This window comes from Halichoerus grypus, chromosome 10 (genome assembly GCF_964656455.1).
Source record: "Halichoerus grypus chromosome 10, mHalGry1.hap1.1, whole genome shotgun sequence".
Lineage (NCBI taxonomy): Eukaryota > Metazoa > Chordata > Mammalia > Carnivora > Phocidae > Halichoerus > Halichoerus grypus.
The window spans coordinates 112,309,038-112,330,420 of NC_135721.1; the positions used below are offsets into that span (position 1 = coordinate 112,309,038).

Here is a 21,383-nt window from a genome sequence, read left to right on the forward strand (position 1 = left end):
TGTGAAAAGGTTAAGAGTGTCACAATCAGCAAGGAAGCAAAATAAATCAGTACCCTGCACTTAAAATGGGGCCTAAACCCCTCCACTCGTACACTTCTAATTCATTTGGCAAGTACAAACAAAGGTCTACTGATCAAAAGGAAATGAGTACACATTATACGTCAGAGATAGAGACTATAAAAACTATCAAAACTATCACTAAAACACTGGCAACACTGAACAATGTATCATAGAAAAGAAGTGCAGACTCTGCACTGTGAATAGCTACTTATCTTTGCTTGATACACATTTGGACCATACAAGTATGAACTGGCCTAATACATCATGTTCCTCTTAAAGAAAACTGTAGCCATTAAGATCTGCAGGGCTTACAAGGGACATCTTATGGTCTATTTGAGTTGAGGTTCTTCTTCAGCTGGAGTGGCAAGAGGTGGGTATGTGGGGATGGAACAGACCTAGGGCTCTCTCAAGGAATTTTATTTTAGGTTCTGCTGTGCCCAAAAGTTAGCCCAAAGCAGTGAAACGTCTCTTCTACCCACAGCCTACCAATAGAAGCTTCAGGAATGTGGTGAGCCCCAGCAATAACACTGTGCATGCATACCCCCACTGCACTCTGTAAAAAGATGATTATTTGGAAGAGAATTAGAAAATAATATATTAGAACTAAGGTGGTTTTGAAAGAATAGTGGGATTAATTTTTTCTTCTACATTATATTTAATAGTATCATTGTACTAATATTTCTTATTTTGTTTTTAAAGAAACTTAGAAAAAGAAATAGACAACCCAGACTTTCTCGGGGTTTCAGTAAAGCAAAGACACAGGGAACACCCCTGTAGGGCAGCTGGCCCCCTTCTCCACCTTTCCTCAACATCACTTCCAACAGATCCCTCCTCTCAGGATCCCTACTGCATACCATTAAAGAAGAGAATGGCATGTACCATCACATTTGGATACTGCATTATTAGTAGTAAGTGCAGCTGCAATGGACTCATTTTTTTCTCCCATCACATACTGACTTTTTTTTAATACAGAGGATAAGGACATGAGAAAGAATAAAATGAAGAGATCCCAGGAACTACTAGCCTGATATATCAGTGGCCTCACCATATTATTACAAAGTAATATGAAAACATAACCACATCCTTATTTATTGTTGGACTGGTGTCAGAGTTTGTGTCAAATCATATGGCCCAACATCAGGCAATCTCATCTGTTTGGGGATTGGGTTCTGAGTAGCATAATCCCTCCCGCCAAAAAAGAATTGGTAAAGGGAAGCAAGAGAGAGGTAACTGTAGTTACAAAAAAGCACCACAAGAATCCTTGTGATGTTAGAACTGTTCAATATCTTGACAGTGGGAGTAGATACACAAACCTACACAGGTGATAAAATTGCATAGAACTTACTACACAAATGAATATGAGTACAAGTGAAACCGAGGAAATCTGAGTAAGATAGGTAGATTGTATCAAAGTCAATATCCTAGCTGTAATATTATATTCTGTGCCCAATGACAGTAGAGCAAGTTTTTATGTGGCTGCCATCACTACAGACATGTTTTGAGCCCTAGAGTTTCACTCAACTTTGTTTCATCTGGATTTTCCCATATATCCCTAAAGATTAATACTTATTCTTAACTGCAAAAAGCATTGATTTGTACTGATAGTCCATTTCCAAAACACTGGGCATTTCAATTATTTCTATCATATCATGGATGATAAACTATCTTGGTGCAAAAAAGAATTTATATTTTAGTTATTTTCTTGCAATTCCTTCTATTTTTTGAAAGGTACTCAGAACAAAGCAAGCCACAAACCCTTAAAATGGCCCGAGAGAGCAGATACTTACCAAACCAAGAATCTATGTTTTGGGTATCTTCCTCATCGTCCAAAGAGGTAAAATTGATGAAGTCCGTGGGTGCATCATAGGAATAGGAAGTTTTAACTTGTGACATCATCCCCTGCCTTGGCACAGAAGAGCAGGTTTTTCCCAGTACTCGTGTCACTTTTTTCAACAGATCACGTTCTAATGAAAGAAATGGTTCAGAAACTTGGTTGCACATTAATCTAAGGTACTGATTCCCCAGCAATTACTTTACTTTTACTACTGCATTTGCAATTCTGAAAATGACCTGGACAAGTTGCCTTACTTTTCAAACCAAACTAAAAGTTAACTTTTCTTTTTTAAAGATTTTTTTTTTTTTTTAATTTTTAAGTGGGGCGCCTGGGTGGCTCAGTCGTTAGATGTCTACCTTCAGCTCAAGTCATGATCCCAGGGTCCTGGGATCAAGCCACGCATCCGGCTCCCTGCTCAGCAGGAAGCCTGCTTCTCCCTCTCCCACTCCCCCTACTTGTATTCTCTCTCTCGCTGTCTCTGTCAAATAAATAAAACCTTTAAAAAAAAATTTTTTTTAAGCAATGTCTACACCCAATGTGAGGTTCGAACTCACAATCCCAAGATGAAAAGTCGCATGCTCTACCAACTGAGCCAGCCAGGCACCCCAAAGTCAACTTTTTTTTGGTAACTTGAAGACACTCCTTGAGATAAATATGTTGGAATTAGAAAGAGGCAAAGTTTGATGAGTACCTACAACATGCCAGGCAGGCACCATACTAGGTGTTTTACATTCATTATTTTATTTTCCCTCAATCTACCATTTTCTCACTTCTAGCCTCTCCCACATCCAATTTACTCTCTCTCTCTGCCCTGAATAATCCAATTTCTGAAACACACCATTAAATTTTATACCTGCCAACTAAAATCTTATTCATCATTCAAAGTCCAATTCAATTCTCTACAAACTTTCCCAGTTTCCACCTATCATATGACCTGTTGCCTCTCCAAAGCCATAGTGCTTTGTTTACCATCCAATTTTATATTAGTTAACTATGGAAATGACTCTCCTAGCAGACTATAAGTTCCTGAAGTCAAGGATGGATTTTACTCACTCGTGTATACCTCATCCGTCAAGGTGCTTAGAACAGTATCTTATGTATAGTAAGAGCTCAATACATTTTGCCAACTACAGGCTTTCTTTCCTTAGAAATATCTTCATAAGGGCGCCTGGGTGCCTCAGTCCTTAAGCGTCTGCCTTCAGCTCAGGTCATGATCCCAGGGTCCTGGGATCGAGTCCCACATCGGGCTCCCTGCTCAGTGGGAAGCCTGCTTCTCCCTCTCCCACTCCCCCTGCTTGTGTTCCTGCTCTCGCTATCTCTCTCTCTGTCAAATAAATAAATATTAAAAAAAAAAAAGAAATATCTTCATAAAAATACTATTCCTGGGCATGAAGAGAAAAACTTTAAGAAATATATAAAATGAGGTGCCTGGCTGGCTAAGTAAGTAGAGAATGTGACTCTTGATCTTGGGGTTGTAGGCTCGAGCCCTACATTGGGTGTAGAGATTGCTAAAAACAAAATCTTAAAAAAAAAAAAAAATACATAAAAGGCACAACATGCAGATTAGGTCAAAGGAACAAGTCAAAGATATGGGCCCATCCCTACGCCTGTGTACAAAGTTCCACACTGTCCTATAGAAACCTGTGTAGGTTTAAAGTCAACCCCCACTCTGGCCCTCTATGGTTAAGAAAATATCTGGAAGTAGTCTGAAAAACAGCCTGAAGGACACACTCACTGGCAAATAATTCCCTATGAAACCCAATGAGCCATTTGTCTTCATCCAGGAACAACATGTACTTAAAGTATTCTGTATCTTGGAAGAGAAGTAGATACCAGTAATCACTTGCATACACATTTATTAAATTAAGTACCTTCATTAAGCCTTTATGTTATTATAAAAATACATGCTCATTAAGGAAATTAGATCACAAAAAAAACTCTTATTAAAAAAATAATAATCTACAATATCACACTATTCCAGTCTATCTTTCTCATTCTTTTTCTATATATAAATATACACATATATATGAATCTGTTTCATATATTGTAAACATTTTCCATGTCAATACATATAGACATTTTATCAATTGATGGCTGTACCATAATTTACTTATCCCCTATTTTTAGGCATTTCCCAATATTTTCACTTTAAAGATACTACTAGAAAAATATCCGGGGTTGCCTGGGTGGCTCAGTTGGTTGAGTGACTGCCTTTGGCTCAGGTCATGGTCCCAGGGTTCTGGGATCGAGCCCCGTGTCAGGCTCCCTGCTAGGCAGGGAGTCTGCTCCTGTTCCTGCCTCTCCCTCCCCCCTGCCATGCAAGTACCCTCTCTCTCTCTCTCTCTCTCGTGTGCTTTCTCTCAATAAAATTTTTAAAAAAGAAGAAGAAGAATATCCTTATAGCTCAATTTCTGTACACATCCATAATCCTACCCTTAAGATAAATTCTTAAAAATAGAATTGCTGTGGGGGTGGATGCCTGGGTGGCTCAGTCAGTTAAGCATCTGTCTTCAGCTCAGGTCATGATCCCAGGGTCCTGGGATCAAGCCCCATGTTGGGCTCCCTGCTCAGTGGGGAGTCTGCTTCTCCCTCTCCCTCAGACCCTTCACCCCCCCAGCTTGTGCTGTCTCTCAAATAAATAAATAAAATCTTTAAAAAAAAAAAAAATGGAATTGCTGGCTCTTGATTCAAACTGTGAAAATATTCCTCAAAAGAGCAATAATCACTTATATTACCAGAGAGGTATGCCAATTCCCCAAACCATCACCAATTCTGGGCACTAATAACTCTCAGTGCTCATTTTCTTTATATTATACCACTATACCTATACTCTGAGATAAATCATGAAATTAGTTATACCCAACTTCATTGCTCAGTGGTTTGGCCAGTATTTCAGTAGCTTCTCTCAGTGGACTGGGGTAATTCAGAAGGTTATTTGAGTGCAGCTATCATGCACACAAGTGGATGGCCAAGAAAATAACATTGGCCCTGACATTGCTGAGCTACTGACCATTGATCAAATATCAGCAACCACCTACCTCCAGACAATAATACTCTTTTTGTTTAAGTCATTATAGTGACATTTTCTGTCACTTAGAGCCCAAAACAATCCCAACATAGAAGTCCAGAATTCTAGACCTGTCTCTGTCATTTACTAGATGTAGATGATAACAGGCAAGTCACTCTACCTCTCTGCCTACCTACTTCCCATAAACAAATGAGAAAGCATTTCAAGTGCTATAAAATATACTACTATAAGATATTATCACTGCCTTTTGACCTACTGATACCTCTCCTCTCCTTGACCACATTTGTATTCAAAGGACCCTCACTGAAAGATTCCCCAGTGACTGACAGTGGCTAAAATTCCCCTGCTGCAAGGAATAAGTTTTCCTGTTCTTGTGAACAAACATGCTGGAAGACATGGGAAAATCTTGGATTCCCATGATCTTAATGCCTAACCCAGGTCACTGGGAACACTTCCCAGGCAGGAATGTAATGAAAAAGTTGGGGGAGGGAAGAGGCAGGAATGTAGTATGCAACAACCCCACTTAGCTTCCTAAAAATCGTGATTTCTACCACAGCATGCTACTGAAAACCACCTGGAAAGTATTCAAATTTAACCCTCACACTCTTTTTTCTTTTTTTAATTGTGGAGCTACATGGCTACCCTCTTTGGAGGGCAACTGCATTTTTCTTTTTGATAGATCTTGCCAAATGTAAAAATACTATAGTATTGTATTGTATTGTATACAATACTATAGTATTGTATACAATACTATAGTATTGTATACAATACTATAGTATTGTAAAAGCCAAAAAACTAAAAACTAAAATTCCACCAGTAGAAGACTGGTTGAATAAATTATGACACAATCATCTAATAAAATATTAAGTAACTTTAATATTAGATAACTTTGCATATGTGATGATATGTACATAATGAGCTCCAAGAGCTATTAAGAAAAGTAAAATATAGGGCGCCTGGGTGGCTCAGTTGGTTAAGCGACTGCCTTCGGCTCAGGTCATGATCCTGGAGTCCCGGGATCGAGTCCCGCATCGGGCTCCCTGCTCGGCAGGGAGTCTGCTTCTCCCTCTGACCCTCCCCCCTCTCATGTGCTTGCTCTCTCTCATTCTCTCTCTCTCAAATAAATAAATAATCTTTAAAAAAAAAAAAAAGAAAGAAAGAAAAGTAAAATATAAAAGTGCATACTCCCATTCATGTTAAAAAGAAGCAAAGGGGTAATATATACTCATATATACCTTGGTACACACATAAGACTATTGCAGAAGGAGACATAAAAGTGTTAACGGTCTTTGGGTCTGGGAAGAGAGCTAGGAGTTCTGGGTCAGGTGAAGACATTCCACTATATGAACTTTCATACTCTTTGAATACGTTTTATAAACACATACATTTTCAGTTTAAAGAACTAGTTAAGCAGTATTTATTTCCCCCTACACTGGTGTTTACAGTCCGTAAGTCACTGGGATTTCTGGAATTTTTTATTTATTATGTACTCTTGGTAATCCAGCAATAATTGCTAAACCTCTTGATTTTGGAAATAAGGTTTCCCATTTACGTGGTCTATAAATTGGCTACTAACTTCACTTATCCATATGTTATCCATCCTTTCTTTTTTTAATGTTTCTGTATAAAAACAAAATGCTCCTGGGTATTGACTTAATAAAAGTATATAAACTTGAAAAAAGTTATAAATAATAATAGCTATTAATTATTGAGTACTTATGACATGCCAGACATTGTTGACAGTATTTTACATGTATTAACTCACTAAATCTTCCAATAATCCTATGAAGTAAGCACTGTTATTATCTTCATTTTACAGATGAGGAAACTGAGGCAAGGAGAGATTTACTACTTGTTCATGGCCACACAGCTAAGAAGTAGCAGAGCCAGCATTTGAACTCACATAGGCCCTAAAGGGTGTGTCCTTATCCACTACCTCTCATACTTACTTAACTTTTTTCTTTAGGTAATCTCCATGCCCAATATGTGGCTCAAATTCACAACCCCAAGATCAGGAGCCACGTGCTCTACCAACTGAGCCAGCCAGGCATCCCTTGTGCGTGTGTGCGTGCGTGTATGTGTGTGTATTTTTATGCATTTGTTTGTTTTTATTTATTTACTCTCATGTTTATTTAAAAGATAGATATTTATGTAGATCAATAAGAAATGTCAAGGAACAAGGGATAAAACCATTTGTAGATAATAACTTCCAAATACTGTTTACTACAGGCCAAGTACTTGACCAGGCACTTGACATAAATCATCTCATTTAAATTTCATTAACAATATACAAGGTAGATATATATCCTCATCACCATTTTACAAATAAGGCAACAGGCTCAGAGTAATTAAGCCACTCCAAGATTACCAACTTTGTATGTAGCAGTGTTGAGTTTTAAGACCAGGTCTGTGAGATTCCAAAATCTAGAGTCGCTATAATGTACAGGTTTTTCCTATAACATTACCTCAAAGATGAGATAGGTAACCAAATCATACTAATCTGTCAGATAAATGCAAAAATTAACTCTGCTTTACATAAAACTAAGCATCCCTGACAAACTGCTCATAAAAGAATACTGGTAAATTAAGAATCCTATTCTAAATACACTGGGAAAGTTCTGAGCTGAATCATCCCATAAAGTAAAACACCACCCCTTAATTTCTCTTTTTCTTAGTTTGTACTCTTGCATATAGTTTTTGCTTTACATAAGATGGAAGTTAGTCTGAACCTCTCAGTGGATATTCTAGAGTAAAAGACAAAGAAGATGGTATTTAAGCAATCAGAAGGAGGGATATCTTCTGAGGTCTAAGAGTGCATTTGATTGATGGGGGTCAAAAGGCAAGGGGCTCAAAACTAAATATGCCTAATCTTTATTTAGGTGAAAATTTTAAAACCAAAATACTATTTTTCTAACATAACCTCTTTTTTAAAAAGCTTCTTTTAAGCTATCTTTTGGTCTAGTATGACCAACTCAGGAGACCACCCCCACAATCCCCCTAAAAAGGGAACAAGTAAATGAAATATATATCCACTGAGAAGTCTGACTCTCTTCAATAAAAGGTGATAGCACAAGTACATGAACAAAACCAAAAGTAACTACTGGGTTATGCTGGTTTCACCACGCTGCTTCTCCCACAAATAATAAAATGAAAATGTGAAACCTTCAAAAATTAAAAAGCACAAGGCCTAGTGGGAAATGGAACAGACCAGGGCCTGGGCCAACTGTTTAAATGAGAGAGCCCCAGGCATGATGGGAACTGGATGCCTTCCTGTACCCCTTAATCAAGATTGAATTTCTGTCAACAGGTCTCACTGAAAAAAAAAAGGAAAGAAAAAAGGCACATGCGTCAACCACATTCCCCCAAACAAATAAGACTGCCAAGCAAGAGAATCAGCTTCACATTTCAAAACTATCTGAATCTACCATAGCTCTAGACTCCTGCAAAACTAGAAACATTCTGAGTGAAGAAATAGCTCTTTCAGACCAATAATCCTACAACAGAACTGAGGAAAAAGCCTCTCCCATATTATGAACTACTTAGGTTCCTTTTAGAACTGCCTAATAAGAGCCATCATCATATCATACAGCTCATTTTTGTTTCCAGAAAACAAAGACTAAAAGGATACATATAATCTCTTCCCTTAAGAAACTCATATTTGAGTGGAGAACACAGACAATTGTGATAGAGGGTGATCCTTGCTACAACAGGGGAAAACCACGGCCACTATGGAAGTGCAGAGAAGGGGACCAGGAGGGTCAGAAAAAGGTACCTGGTGGAAGTGATGCCTAAAAGATACAGACAGTGGTGAGCATAGCATAACCTATAGAGATGCTGAATCACTATATTGTAAACTGAAACTAATATAGCATTGTGTGTCAACTATACTCAAGTCAAAAATTTAAAAAAAAGAGGGGCACCTGGGTGGCCCAGTCGTTAAGCATCTGCCTTCAACTCAGGTCATGATCCCAGGGTCCTGGGATCGAGCCCCACATCGGGCTCCCTACTCCGCGGGAAGCCTGCTTCTCCCTCTCCCAATCCCCCTGCTTGTGTTCCCTCTCTAGCTGTGTCTCTGTCAAATAAATAAATAAATCTTTAAAAAAAAAGAAAAAAGATATGCACAAGAACAACAACAACAAAAGCTAAGGACGAATATTGACTTTTTCTAAAGGAAGAGATAAATGAAAAGGGGAAACAAATGTGGGAAAAGCACTTAATTGAGGAAGATTGCAAAAGAAGCAATGTAACTTGTTTCCACATTCATTTGAAATTAACCTCCATCATGTCCTGTCCCTCTTCACTCTCAAACCAAAAATAACTAGACTTGACAACCTCTATAAATCAAAAGGTGCAGGTTCAGAGGAGGTGGGGGAAAACTGCAAAAGGGTGCATCCTAAGCAAGGTTGAAGTAGTAGACTAGCAGCTCCTAAACAAAACAAAGACTTTGGTGTGACAGATGCTCTCAAGCACTTCACTATCCATCTTGTGAGCTGCATTGTACCTATTTCTATTGGAAGAAAAATCATGAGTTAACTGGTAATATAATAAACAGAGTAAGAATAAGTCAAGATTAGAAGTGTATTAGTTAAATGGTCCCATCCCAAATGGTGCCATTTCCCCAGGCACACCCTCTCCTACTTTCACAAGGGATAAGAGATCCTGTTACCGTACCACAAGTTAAATAGAGTTGAGTTATTTTCATCTTACCCAGGGAAAAAACACCTACATTTTTTTTGTACATAAGGGATTAGCACGAGTCAGTAAATGGCAACATAATCCAGCATGCAATTTTAACTGTTAATCAAAGTCACAAACTAAGTCTAAAGGAAGTTAATGGACTTTGTGTTTCTACATTTATGTTTGCTAACTTCTACACTGAAATTGGATCTGTTTACAGAAACAGATCCACGAAGCTTCCAAAATTGGGTCAATTTAAAATCCAATGACAATTCCTCACTGTCCAAGCACTCAGAAGTCAGCACAGGACACATGGACACTTGTTGTAATTCATCACTGTCCAGAAACCTCAAGCACATATATTTTTTATCATCTCTCTCCCAAACTTGTGAGTTATGGATTATGAACTCAGTTCTGCTTTATTTAATTTATCCATACCACTCTATAAACCCTAAACTGCTCTTATACAACTAATAAGACCTGGATAAAAATCAATGATGCCATTTTCCTTCAAACCAAATAATGACACAGATCTTTGTAGAATATCAGGAAATCTTTGTAGAGTATCAAAGTGTTCTGCTGTTTCAATAGTAACAAGCTGAAAGAGTTTGTAAGGGTTCACAGTTGGGCAGCAGGAGGTTACATTCCTAGTGAAATCTCGATCACTCAGTCTTGTAAAGATTTATATCGTTCAAAAGGTATCCTTCTTGGGATGTAGATACACAGATACCCAAGAACCTCAAAAAGTGATTACCTATGGGATGCCAGGAAGTGAGGTAGATAGTGACAGGGTTGAAAGAAGATTTTTAACTATAAACCTTTTTATACTATTTGATTTTTGTACCATGTGAATGCATCACATATTTTTAAAATATAAATTTGTACCTGTGTGAATATATGCTATTAAGTGGGTATGTAAATCAGCATAATTTTCCTATGAGGCAATTTGGTGTTACATACCCAAGTCTTAAAAATATGAACTTTTGACCAATGATTTCACTGCATAAAAAACTATGGCAGAACCATATAATGGTTAAAATTAAAATTATGTTGTAGCGGGATGCCTAGGTGGGTCAGTCGATTAAGTGTCCGCCTTCGGCTCAGGTTATGATCCCAGGGTCTTGGGATAAAGTCCCGCATCGGGCTCCTTGCTCAGCAGGAAGCCTGCTTCTACCTCTGCCTGCTGCTCCCCCTGCTTGTTCACGTACTCTCTCTCTTTCTGACAAATAAAATCTTTTAAATAATAAAATAAAAGTTGTAGCAAATTTTAATGACATGAAAAAATGTTCATAACCTAATTATTAAGTTGAAAAAAATAATGAAAATTTTTAGTGTAGGACTTTTTATTTTTAAGATTTTATTTATTTATTTGACAGAGAGAGATACAGTGAGAGAGGGAACACAAGCAGGGGGAGAGGGAGAGGGAGAAGCAGGCTTCCCACTGAGCAGAGAGCCCGATGCGGGGCTCGATCCCAGGACCCCGGGATCATGACCTGAGCCGAAGGCAGATGCTTAATGACTGAGCCACCCAGGCGCGAAGTGTATGACTTTTTAAAACCAAATATGCACACAGAAAAATTTGGAAAGAAATCTATCAAAATACTAGCAATAGTTTATCTGAGAGGTAGGATAGTGAGTGATAGCTCTTTCTTTTGCTTTTCCGTATTAAATAAATTTTCTTCCAAAATGTTACTTTTGAAGATACATGAAACACTTTTGATAGTAATATATTAATGTTCCTCTTATTCCTTTTTAATGTAACTCACTGTGGACATAGCCTTACCTGTGGTTTAATCTATCAGTCCACCTGCCTACAGGCTTGATTCAGAGTTGCAATATACTTTTTCACCTCTCTTCTGAAATGTTGAAGTCTAGCAAATACTTCTTATCAAGAACCTATTAGAAAGAGAAAGGTGATATAACAGGTTCATGTTCTCTGTAGTAAAAATGGTAAACAGAGAATAGGAAAGGGCTACAAAACAGCAAGGATACCCACTCTCAAAACCAAAGAGTGCTTCTGAGAGCTAAGGTCTAAATAGCATAAATCTACCCAAATGCCAAACTTAATTGTTGTTTCAGCTTAAGTTTCTTGATTATACATATGCTGTCTCGTGGTGTCTTTAATATTATATACTCCCATTTTAAAACTACCTTTCCAAAATCTGCAATTTAGGAACGCTGACACCAAGGGGTGATAGGGTACACTTCTATTCAAACATCAGAACAAATAGTAGGCACACTTATAATATGAAAAAAGTACCTTGAACCACTGATCTCTAGGTCTCTGTCTCAAATACAGACCTATTCATAGAATTGTTTGGGCTGATCAGTCTCCCAGTGGTCATTCTATTTCCTAACTTTACTCATGGCAAAAAAAATTCAGTTTGCCAAAGGGCATTTAGATCTCTTCTTTCTTCCTTCCTTCCCCAGCAATTCAAAAAGAATTAGGGAAGAGACCCAGGAAAGGCTGAAGAAAAAAATATGTAGGGCATATAGAAAAACTTCGGAACATCTCCTGGCACCAAAATAAAAAATGAAGGACTTTCCCACATAATCCTGTCTCCTGGAGAAGCTTAATTGCAAATGTAGGGTAAGTTAACTTTATTAAGCTTCGAATACACAGACTTAAGCATAAGGCTGGCCAAAACAACCCTACTTTATTAAAAGTTTTTAAGTTTTTTTTTTTTTTTTTAAGATTTTATTCATTTATTTGACAGAGAGAGCGAGAGAGCACAAGTAGGGGGAGCGGCACAGGGAGAGGGAGAAGAAGGCTCCCAGCTGAGCAAGGAGCCCGATGATGCAGGGCTCGATCCCAGAACCCTGGGATCACGACCTGAGTCAAAGGCAGACACTTAACCGACTGAGCCACCCAGGCACCCCAAAAGTTTAAACAAATTTACCAACCTAGTTGAATACATCCAGTTTTTTATACCTGCAATTTTGTAGTTAATTTAGATAATGCCCTCCTGCCTATCCAATTCAGCAGATAGTAAGTGGGCAATTTCTGTGCACCAAGACTGTTCTAGTTCTTGTCTAACCAAACTCTGCTTATCAAGAGCCAGTTTGTGTCCCATCTGCTTCACAAAGACATCCTTGCCTGTTTTAAGCCTCATTGATCTCCCTCACCTCTACATTGCCAGGGCACCTACAATACATAACACTAGAGTACTCCAATGCTGTCATATCTTGTTCAGATTGTCACTTGTCAATCTGAATCAGTCTTTTGTCCTCAAGCATACCAGAAAACCCATGAGAACATCATATATCTGAATATCCATAGTATCTAACACCAATCTGAGCACACAGTACACCCTCAAGTCAATTAATTAGCTAAGTGAGCTGGGAGCCACAAAAATTTTTATCCTGAGAGTGGTAACTTAATACTGAGCCAACACACCCAAGAGTGCTACTCCAAAACAACCAAGGGTGATATAGGGGTGGCTTGACAAGGTATGTATGATACACTGAGGCCACAACACAAGAATATCCTTATTGTAGCAGTAAAGAGTTCAAATTCTGACATCAGATGAGTGAGACAAATACAAAGAAAGGCCATAGGATGTCAAGACAAGGTAAAGCTCAATGAACCTAGGAGTACATAAAGGATGACCTCAGAGCAAAATCAGCAGAGCACTCAATGCTGTCTGGTCCTAAGCAGGGCTGATCGGGCAAGCCCTTGGTACTGAACTACGAGAAGAAAACTGTATGTGAGACAAAGAAACCATACATCAAGAAAAAGGGGGCAAAACAATCCTACCATATTATAGTCTGGTTCACACTTTTCCTTTCCTCTTCAATCTATAAATGTTCTAGGACAGAAAATTAGAAAGGCAATAATACCTAGATATTCGTTACAAAGGGGGAGGGTTAAGCAGATACGGATAAACAGGATGAATTTTAAATCCCAAACAGAAAAACAACTCCAATTGGAATTTAAGTCCCGCAATTATGTTCTCACACCATATCTATTACCTTTCTATCCTACACAATACTTTGTAAATGTAGTTGTCTGTGACCACATCTGTTTTCCTCCACCAAAGCCACACTTCTTGAGGGCGGGGCTACTGTTTCACCCATTTCTTGAAATTTAGATTGTGAGCCTCAGTTTCCTCCTCTATAAAGTGGGACTAAGAATAGCACCTGCTTCATTGGCTTTGTGCGATAATTAAGTGAGAAAACGCACGCAGAGTGCTTAGTCCAGTGAAAGCTTATCTCATCTGTGCGTGGTAACAATGGTAGTTACCGTTATTAGCTTACAGCCTCCAGCAACCCCTACTTCCCCCTATTTCCCACGACCTCTACCTCCAGATGCAGCCCGCTAGTCTCGGTCGGGACACACTTCACTGGAAAATCCTGTCACCAAGAGAAGGGTGGTCCGATGCCCGGCTGCCTCTCCGCCTGGCCAGGGCGGCGCCCACACAACACGACCGCCTCAGAAGCCAGTGTCAAGAAGCGCTTGGAGGCGCTACGGGCTTGGGGGCGACCTCCAGCCGTTCAAAAATCAGGGAAAGGGCAGGCCGCGCCCCAGCTGCTCCCCGTTTCTCCCCAGTGCTCACCTCGCCTCAGCTCTGACAACCGAGATCCGCCGCGGGACTTCATTCAGTACCGTTGAAAATTTGAACCCAGGCTCTCTAGTCGAATGCACCAATCACAGTGCGGGAACCGGCAATCCTTAGCCTCCGGATTGGCCCAGAGGATCACAGGGACGCCGGAAGTCAGGATGAGGGACAAGCAAACAACCGGCCCGGAAGGCTCCTGGGAAATGTAGTCTCATGCAACTGCGTGTGCCCTTTGAAACAACTCTAATAAGGAAGTTACTACAAAGCCCAGAATGCTCGACTCCAAATTATTCGGGAGAGGTGGTACCAACTGAAGAGATAGGGAGTCGCTTCAGGTAACAGAACGGCGCGCACCTGGACCTCCCCAAAACTTTCACGAAAGAAAATTTTTTATTATTCTTCCTATAGTGGTGCATGGTGCTTTGTATGTTCATAGGAATTCGAGTTTTAATACAATCCCCTGCATACAACATAGACTCGCCCTCAGCTGTTCTCCCAGCCGTGAAGGAGTCTCTCCAAGTCTTTATTGAGCCCATGCCCTGATATTACCGGCTTAAAGCCGCGGTTTATGATTGGTTGGTCCTTCCCTTTCAATTCCATTTACGTCTCTTGCTTTATCATCCTCGTATTTTAGAAGAGAAAACAAAGGCTCAGAGAAGTTGAGTGAATTGTCTAAAATAAATAAATAGAGGAGGTGGAATTTGAATTAAGGACGTCTGGTCCTGTCCATCATCAATAATCAGTCAGAAAATAATAGCAGTTACAAGGGGGGAAAGATCACTGTAATAAAAACTACAGCGTTTAAGAAAATAAGCCTAAGACCTTTATCTGAAAATTAAAAACTGTAAAACTTAGTTAAATAACTATAAAAATAAGTAAAGGAGATTATATACTTTATTAGTGGATGGGGAGATCCAATATTGTAAAGCTGTTAATTTTCCATATGAAGAGTTCAAGGCAATTCCAATGAAATTCGCAATAGGTTTTGTCTTGGAACTTGCCAAGTTGATTCTAAAATTTCTATAGAAGAGGAAAGCACAAGATGTGGCATCTGAGTTTTGAAAAATAATGGGGAAGGAGGGTGACCGCCATACCAGCTCTCATGAACATTAACATATTTTTAAATAATCGTAATTTTTAAAGTATAGTTAATTGTATAAATAAAAAAAGTCTATGAATCAGTAAGAAAAGGACAAAAACTCAATAGGAAAAAAGTGGGGGAAATGGGCAGTTCTTAGAAGAAGAAACAAATTGGCCATTAAAGATAATGCAAATGGGGACTCCCCTCTACTTGCTAGATGGGATGCTGCCCACTTCAGGAATCAATTAATAAAGCCAATTAGATATTCAAATTAAAAAAAAAGACATGCAAAGGTAGTTGGCCTCAACTAGCAATACTGAAATTTAAATTAGATTTAAATTTAAACAAGAAGGTACCATTTTCACCTATCATATTGTTTAAAAATTAAGAGTTCAATGGTATCAAGGATTTGCAAGGTAGGGAACGAATGGGTTTGGCTGCTTTAGAGGGCAAGTTAGCAACATCTATTAAAATGTCAAATATGTATGCCCTGTGACCTAGGTCTGCTATTTCTAGGTTTAGTTCCAAAAGACACACTCATCTACTTTCACATAGAGGCACAGAGGCACAGTCACCATAGCATGAATTGAACACCTACCGTGTGTCAGTCACTGTATTAAATGTGGGGGTAGAATCATGAAAAGACAGACAAAATCTCTGTCCTTGGGAACCTGGCATTCTACCGGAGAAGACAGACAGCACAGCAGCCAGAATTATCCCATTAAAAGCAGAGAGCTAATCAATGCTCAAAACCCTCCCAGGCCTCCTACCTCATTCAGAGTAATTTACCTTGGTAAATAAGGTAAATAAATATAGTGTATTAGGAGGTGGTAAATGCAAAGCCATTTGCTCTCCAGGCCCCGAGGGGTGGATGGCAATGGGAGGAGGAAGGCAGGGGCTGGACAGAGACAAAGGAAGGGCAGGGTCTGACTACACTGTGGCCGCCCACTTTCAGCAGACACATCACCTAACCGCTAGGGACCTGCAGGGCCACAGAGGAGCCAGGCCTGGGTGGGGGTGGAGGTAAAGATAGTTTGCTTCACATTAGGAGAGCAGGGGCATCAGAGCCGTGCCGTGTCCAGGGCCTACTAGGCAGAAGGTGCCCAGTGGGTGAGCCAGTGAATGAGGCAGGGCCTGCAGGCCAGGACGTGTGCAAGAACTTCCCAAGTCGTTCCAAGGGGTAAGCCTGACCCAAGGGATTCATCTCCTGTCATTCCTTCTGCATTGATTACATTCTAGGCTGAGTCTCAAGTTCCCATTCTTCATGAATGGATGACTGCGTGGTCTGAAATCACCAAAGCAGCCTTTTAGAGCTGAAAGGAAGCACAGACACATCTCGTCCACTCTACCCACAATTTCAGCCATCACTGTTTTGGCCTTATCCATGGGAAGGGGGTTTGTAATTTTAAGTAGGGTAGTTCAGGGACGTTTGGACAAAGACCACCAGAAGGTGAAGAGTGAGCCATATAGATAGCTGAAGGAAGAGTGTTCCAGGCAGCGGGAGCCACAAGTGTAAAGGTAGGAGCATAGCAGGCATGTTTTAGAAATAGCTAGCAAGTCAGTGGCTGAATCAACTGGACAAGGAGGAGAATGTCAGGAGATATTCTGGCAGACCGACTGGGCCATAGTGAGGACTTTGATTTTTACTCTGAATGAGGTAGGAGGCCTGGGAGGGTTTTGAGCATTGATTAGCTCTCTGCTTTTAATGGGATAATTCTGGCTGCTGTGCTGAAAACAGAGGGAAGGAGAACAGGAATGGAAAAAGGGAAATCAATTAGTAGGCTGTTGCATTGTAGTTGTGAGAAATTGGAAACCACCTAAATGTCCGTAAGTAGGAGGGTATTTTAATAAACTGTCTATAGAATGGAATACTAAGCATCAGTTCAGTTCAAAAAAGTTCAACTGATCTGGACTGATGGGGCAGTATTTTTGAGACATGGTTTTGGTTAGAAAACAAGTTGCTGATTGATATAAATTCATTATGAAACCATTATGTTTTTTTTAAATTAATTTATTTTAGGTAAACTCTATCCCCATTGTGAAACTTGAACTTACAACCCCGAGATCAAGAGTTGCATGCTCCACAGACTGAGCCAGCCAGGCACCCCTGAAACCATTATGTTTTTTAAAAATATGCAAAACAACACTCCACTTTTCCTGTGGGTGTGTATAAATAGTGTCAGCTAGCACTCATCTGGCACTTACCATATACCAAGCACTGTTTGAAGTGCTTTACATATAATAACTTATTTTATCCTAATAATAACTCTGTGAGGTCATGTCATCATTTCCACTTAATAGATTAAGGAAATTATGGCTCAGAGAGGGTAGACAACTTCTCAAAGGTCACACAGTTTATATGTGACAGGGCCAGAATTTGAACACAGGAAGTCCAGCTCCAGAGGCCAAACCCTTAACCACTGCCCTACATTGCCTCTCCTAAACAGAGATATATATATATGACAGAAGGTATGGAAAATTTACAACAAACTGACAAGTGTGGGAACTTCAGAGGGGAGGAACTAAACTGGATTGTGGACAGAAAGGACAGATAATGTGAGTTTTATCTTGGTTTTAGAAAAGAATGTAGCCATGTATTATTTGTGTGATTTGAATTTATTGTTTTTTATAGTGGAAATCTGGTAGGGGAGAGAAATCTGCAAAGGAGAGAAGAGAAGGAGCCAGTGGATCAGAGAGTTATTCAGGCTCTTCAAACTCTTATTTTTTTTAAGCGAGAGAGAAAGAAAGAACCAACTTCTACCCTTGCCCCTTCCACATCTGCTCCTTCACTCTGTGTCTGTCAGTCCCTCCACCATCTAAACCAGTGGCCACCAAGCCAAAAATCTGTACTTGCCTTCCAGCTCCGTGGAGGCCTCCTACTTCATGGAGAATGGACACCAGCCACCCATTGGCTCTGGGTGGCAACTAACTCTCAGACACCTCCAGGCAGGGTGGCTGCAATCATCCAAGAACACTCCCCTGGAGAAGGTTGCAAGTGTGAGCCATTGGTGAGAGCCATCAAAAGGATCCCTGGAGAAGGGAGCACCACTCTGTCTTCCATAGTTCCCATCCAGCCAAGCAAAGGGAAATCTGCAGGTGTTTCCTGGTCTCTTTCTTCACGGCTGATGTGGAGTTCTTTTTGGGGAAGGATTACAGAGACCTTAGCAACCTGATTAAGAACGAAAGACCGTAGGAAACAACCCGAATGTCCACCAACTGATGAATGCATCCATAAAAGGCGGTAAATCCATGCAATGAAATAGTATATTTTAGTAAAGTGAATTAAGTACTGATACATACTATAACGTATATGAACCTGAAACATTATACAAATAAAAGAAGCCAGACTGGAAGTGACAAATATTGTATAATTCCATTTATAAGAAATTTCTGGAAGAGGGGCGCCTAGGTGGCTCAGTTGTTAAGCGTCTGCCTTCGGCTCAGGTCATGATCCCAGGGTCCTGGGATCGAGTCCCACATCGGGCTCCCTGCTCGGCAGGAGGCCTGCTCCTCCCTCTCCCACTCCCCCTGCTTGTGTTCCTGCTCTCGCTATCTCTCTCTCTATCAAATAAATAAATAAAATCTTTAAAAAAAAAAAAAAAAGAAATTTCTGGAAGAGGCAAATCCATAGAGACAGAAAGTAGATTAATGTTTGCTAGGGCCTGGGTGGGGGGATGGAGAGTGAGTGATGATGCAGGGGTTTCTCTTAAGCTCATATAAAATCAGTGCTAGCCAGGCCCAGGTGGGGCCTTTGTCTTTTGGGAGTAGGAAAGAGAATCTCTTGAAATCCCATCCTCTGCATTTGCAGTGGGCACTGGCTTGGTACATCAGCCAGGTACTTTAATATTTGAGATCTTTTATATTAAAATATGTTTTAAAATTACAAAAATAATACATGGCTATGACAGAATGGAGGGTATATGTTAGGTGCTGTACATTCATGACTTCACTTAATCTTTGCAACACCTTTGCCAGGTAGGTGCAATTATTTCCAATTTCCAGATGGAAAAAACTGAGGCTCAAGAGAGGTGACATGAACTGCCCAAGGTCACATAGCAGAGTTAAGATTTGCAGCCAGGTCCATTTGGGTTCATAAACATGTATGAAGTAAAAAGTGAAAAAGCCCTATACCTCCTACCACACCCCATTGCCAATCCCTCTCCCTCGGTTAAAAAAAAATTAGTGTTAAAAGATGATTATGTATCTTTCAGAGATTTTTGCATAAAAATACAAACCCTCATATATCTATATTCATACATGTACACATTTAGGTATTTTTATATTTTTGTATATGTGTTTATATATTTTTAATTTCTCACTTTAAAAGTAATACTTTCTTGGGCGCCTGGGTGGCTCAGTCATTAAGCGTCTGCCTTCGGCTCAGGTCATGATCCCAGGGTCCTGGGATCGAGTCCCACATCGGGCTCCCTGCTCGGCAGGAGGCCTGCTTCTCCCTCTCCCACTCCCCCTGCTTGTGTTCCTGCTCTCGCTATCTCTCTCTCTGTCAAATAAAAAAAAAAAAAAAAGGTAATACTTTCTTATTTATAATACTTAGAAAATACAGGAAATAATAAAGAAGAAACAAAAAATAACTATTACATAGACTTTAGAAGAAGCAACATCTCCACTATTAGCATTTTAGTATATTTCCTTCCAGTCTTTTTAAAATGTATTAGATATTCAGTAGATACAAATACAAATATATGTATTTAAATGTATGGTTGTATAAAGAATGAGGCAACAGGGCGCCTGGGTGGCTCAGTCATTAAGCATCTGCCTTTGGCTCAGGTTATGATCCCAGGGTCCTGGGATCAAGGTCCGCATCGCACTCCCTGCTCTGCAGGAAGCCTGCTTCTCCCTCTTCTACTCCCCCTGCTTGTGTTCCCTCTCTCTCTGTCAAATAAATAAATAAAATCTTTAAAAAGAAAGAAAGAGAAAGAAAAGAAAGAAAGAAAGAAAGAAAGAAAGAAAGAAAGAAAGAAAGAAAGAAAGAAAAGAAAGAAAGGCAACAAATTCTGTATACATATGTATAATTCAATTTAATAAGAACATTTCCATTATCTTTCAAACTCTCAATTTTACTTGTTTCCCCAATTCATCCTGAACCCACCCCTGTTAATGTGCAATGGCTATCTTGAATTTTGTATTTATTATTCCTTTACATTTCTTTATAATTTTACCACATAGGTATATATCCCTGTATTGGTTATCTATTGCTACAAAACAGATTATCCCCAAACTTAGCTTAAAATTACAAATACATATTATTTTATACAGTTTCTGAGGGTCAGAAATTCAGTGGTTAATAACAGTGGTTCTGGCTCTGGGTCACAGATGAGGTTGTAGTCAAGCTGTTGGCTATAATCATCTGGAGGCTTGGCTGGGGCAGGGGGATCTTCACATGACTACTGGCAGGAGGTTTCATTCAGTTCCTCACCACACATGGGCCTCTCTGTAGGGCTGCTCATAACATGGCAGGTGGTTACCCCCAGAGTGAGTGATGAGAGAGAGAAAGAGATAACCTAGTCTTGGAAGTGACATACCATCATCTCTGCCATTTGCCATCAGTAACATAGAACAACTCTGGTATATTGTGGGAGGGGACCATACAAGGGTGTGAATACCAAGAAGGAGGGATCTTTGGGGGCCATCTTGGATGAGACTGGCTACCACAAACCCTACACAGTATGTAGATTAGTTTTTCCTGTTTTCACACTATATATAAATGGAATCATACTTCACTATTCTCTTACAATTTTTTCATGCAACATGTTTCTAAGATTCTTTTATGTTGTGTGTAACTAAATCCACTTATTTTCTCACTGTATCACATTACTATGTATAAATATACTACTATTTGTTTAAATGTTTTGCTATAATGGATCCATGAGTAGTTTCCAGATTTTTGCTATTACAAGTAGTGCTGCTATTGGGACACCTGGGTGGCTCAATGGGTTAAGTGTCTGCCTATAGTTCAGGTCATGATCCCGGGGTCCTGGGATTGAGTCCCGCATCAGGCTCCTTGCTCAGGAGGGAGCCTGCTTCTCCCTCTCCCTCTGCTCCCCCTGCTTGTGCTCTCTCTCTCTCTAATAAATAAAAAAAAAAATCTTAAAAAAACAAGTAGTGCTGCTATAAACATTCTTT

General features: G+C 39.7%; 1 protein-coding gene across 7 annotated transcripts in view; it reads right to left on the reverse strand.

The window, feature by feature from the left end:
* The window catches only part of TPX2 (TPX2 microtubule nucleation factor), a 55,778-nt gene extending 41,562 nt beyond the window's left edge, over positions 1-14,216 (reverse strand). For 5 of the 7 annotated variants that reach the window (XM_078057060.1, XM_078057062.1, XM_078057061.1 and 2 more), the window contains exons 1-2: positions 14,156-14,216; positions 1,848-2,024 (exon numbers count right to left, since the gene is read on the reverse strand). In XM_078057060.1, coding sequence (XP_077913186.1) covers positions 1,848-2,024; positions 14,156-14,198 — 220 coding nt within the window. In that variant the 5' untranslated portion in view covers positions 14,199-14,216. Of the gene's footprint in view, positions 1-1,847; positions 2,025-11,382; positions 11,496-13,901; positions 14,131-14,155 lie in introns of those variants that run through there. The other 2 variants (XM_036121826.2, XM_036121827.2) reach the window with 2 other exon arrangements.
* Between the last annotated feature and the right edge of the window lie 7,167 nt (positions 14,217-21,383).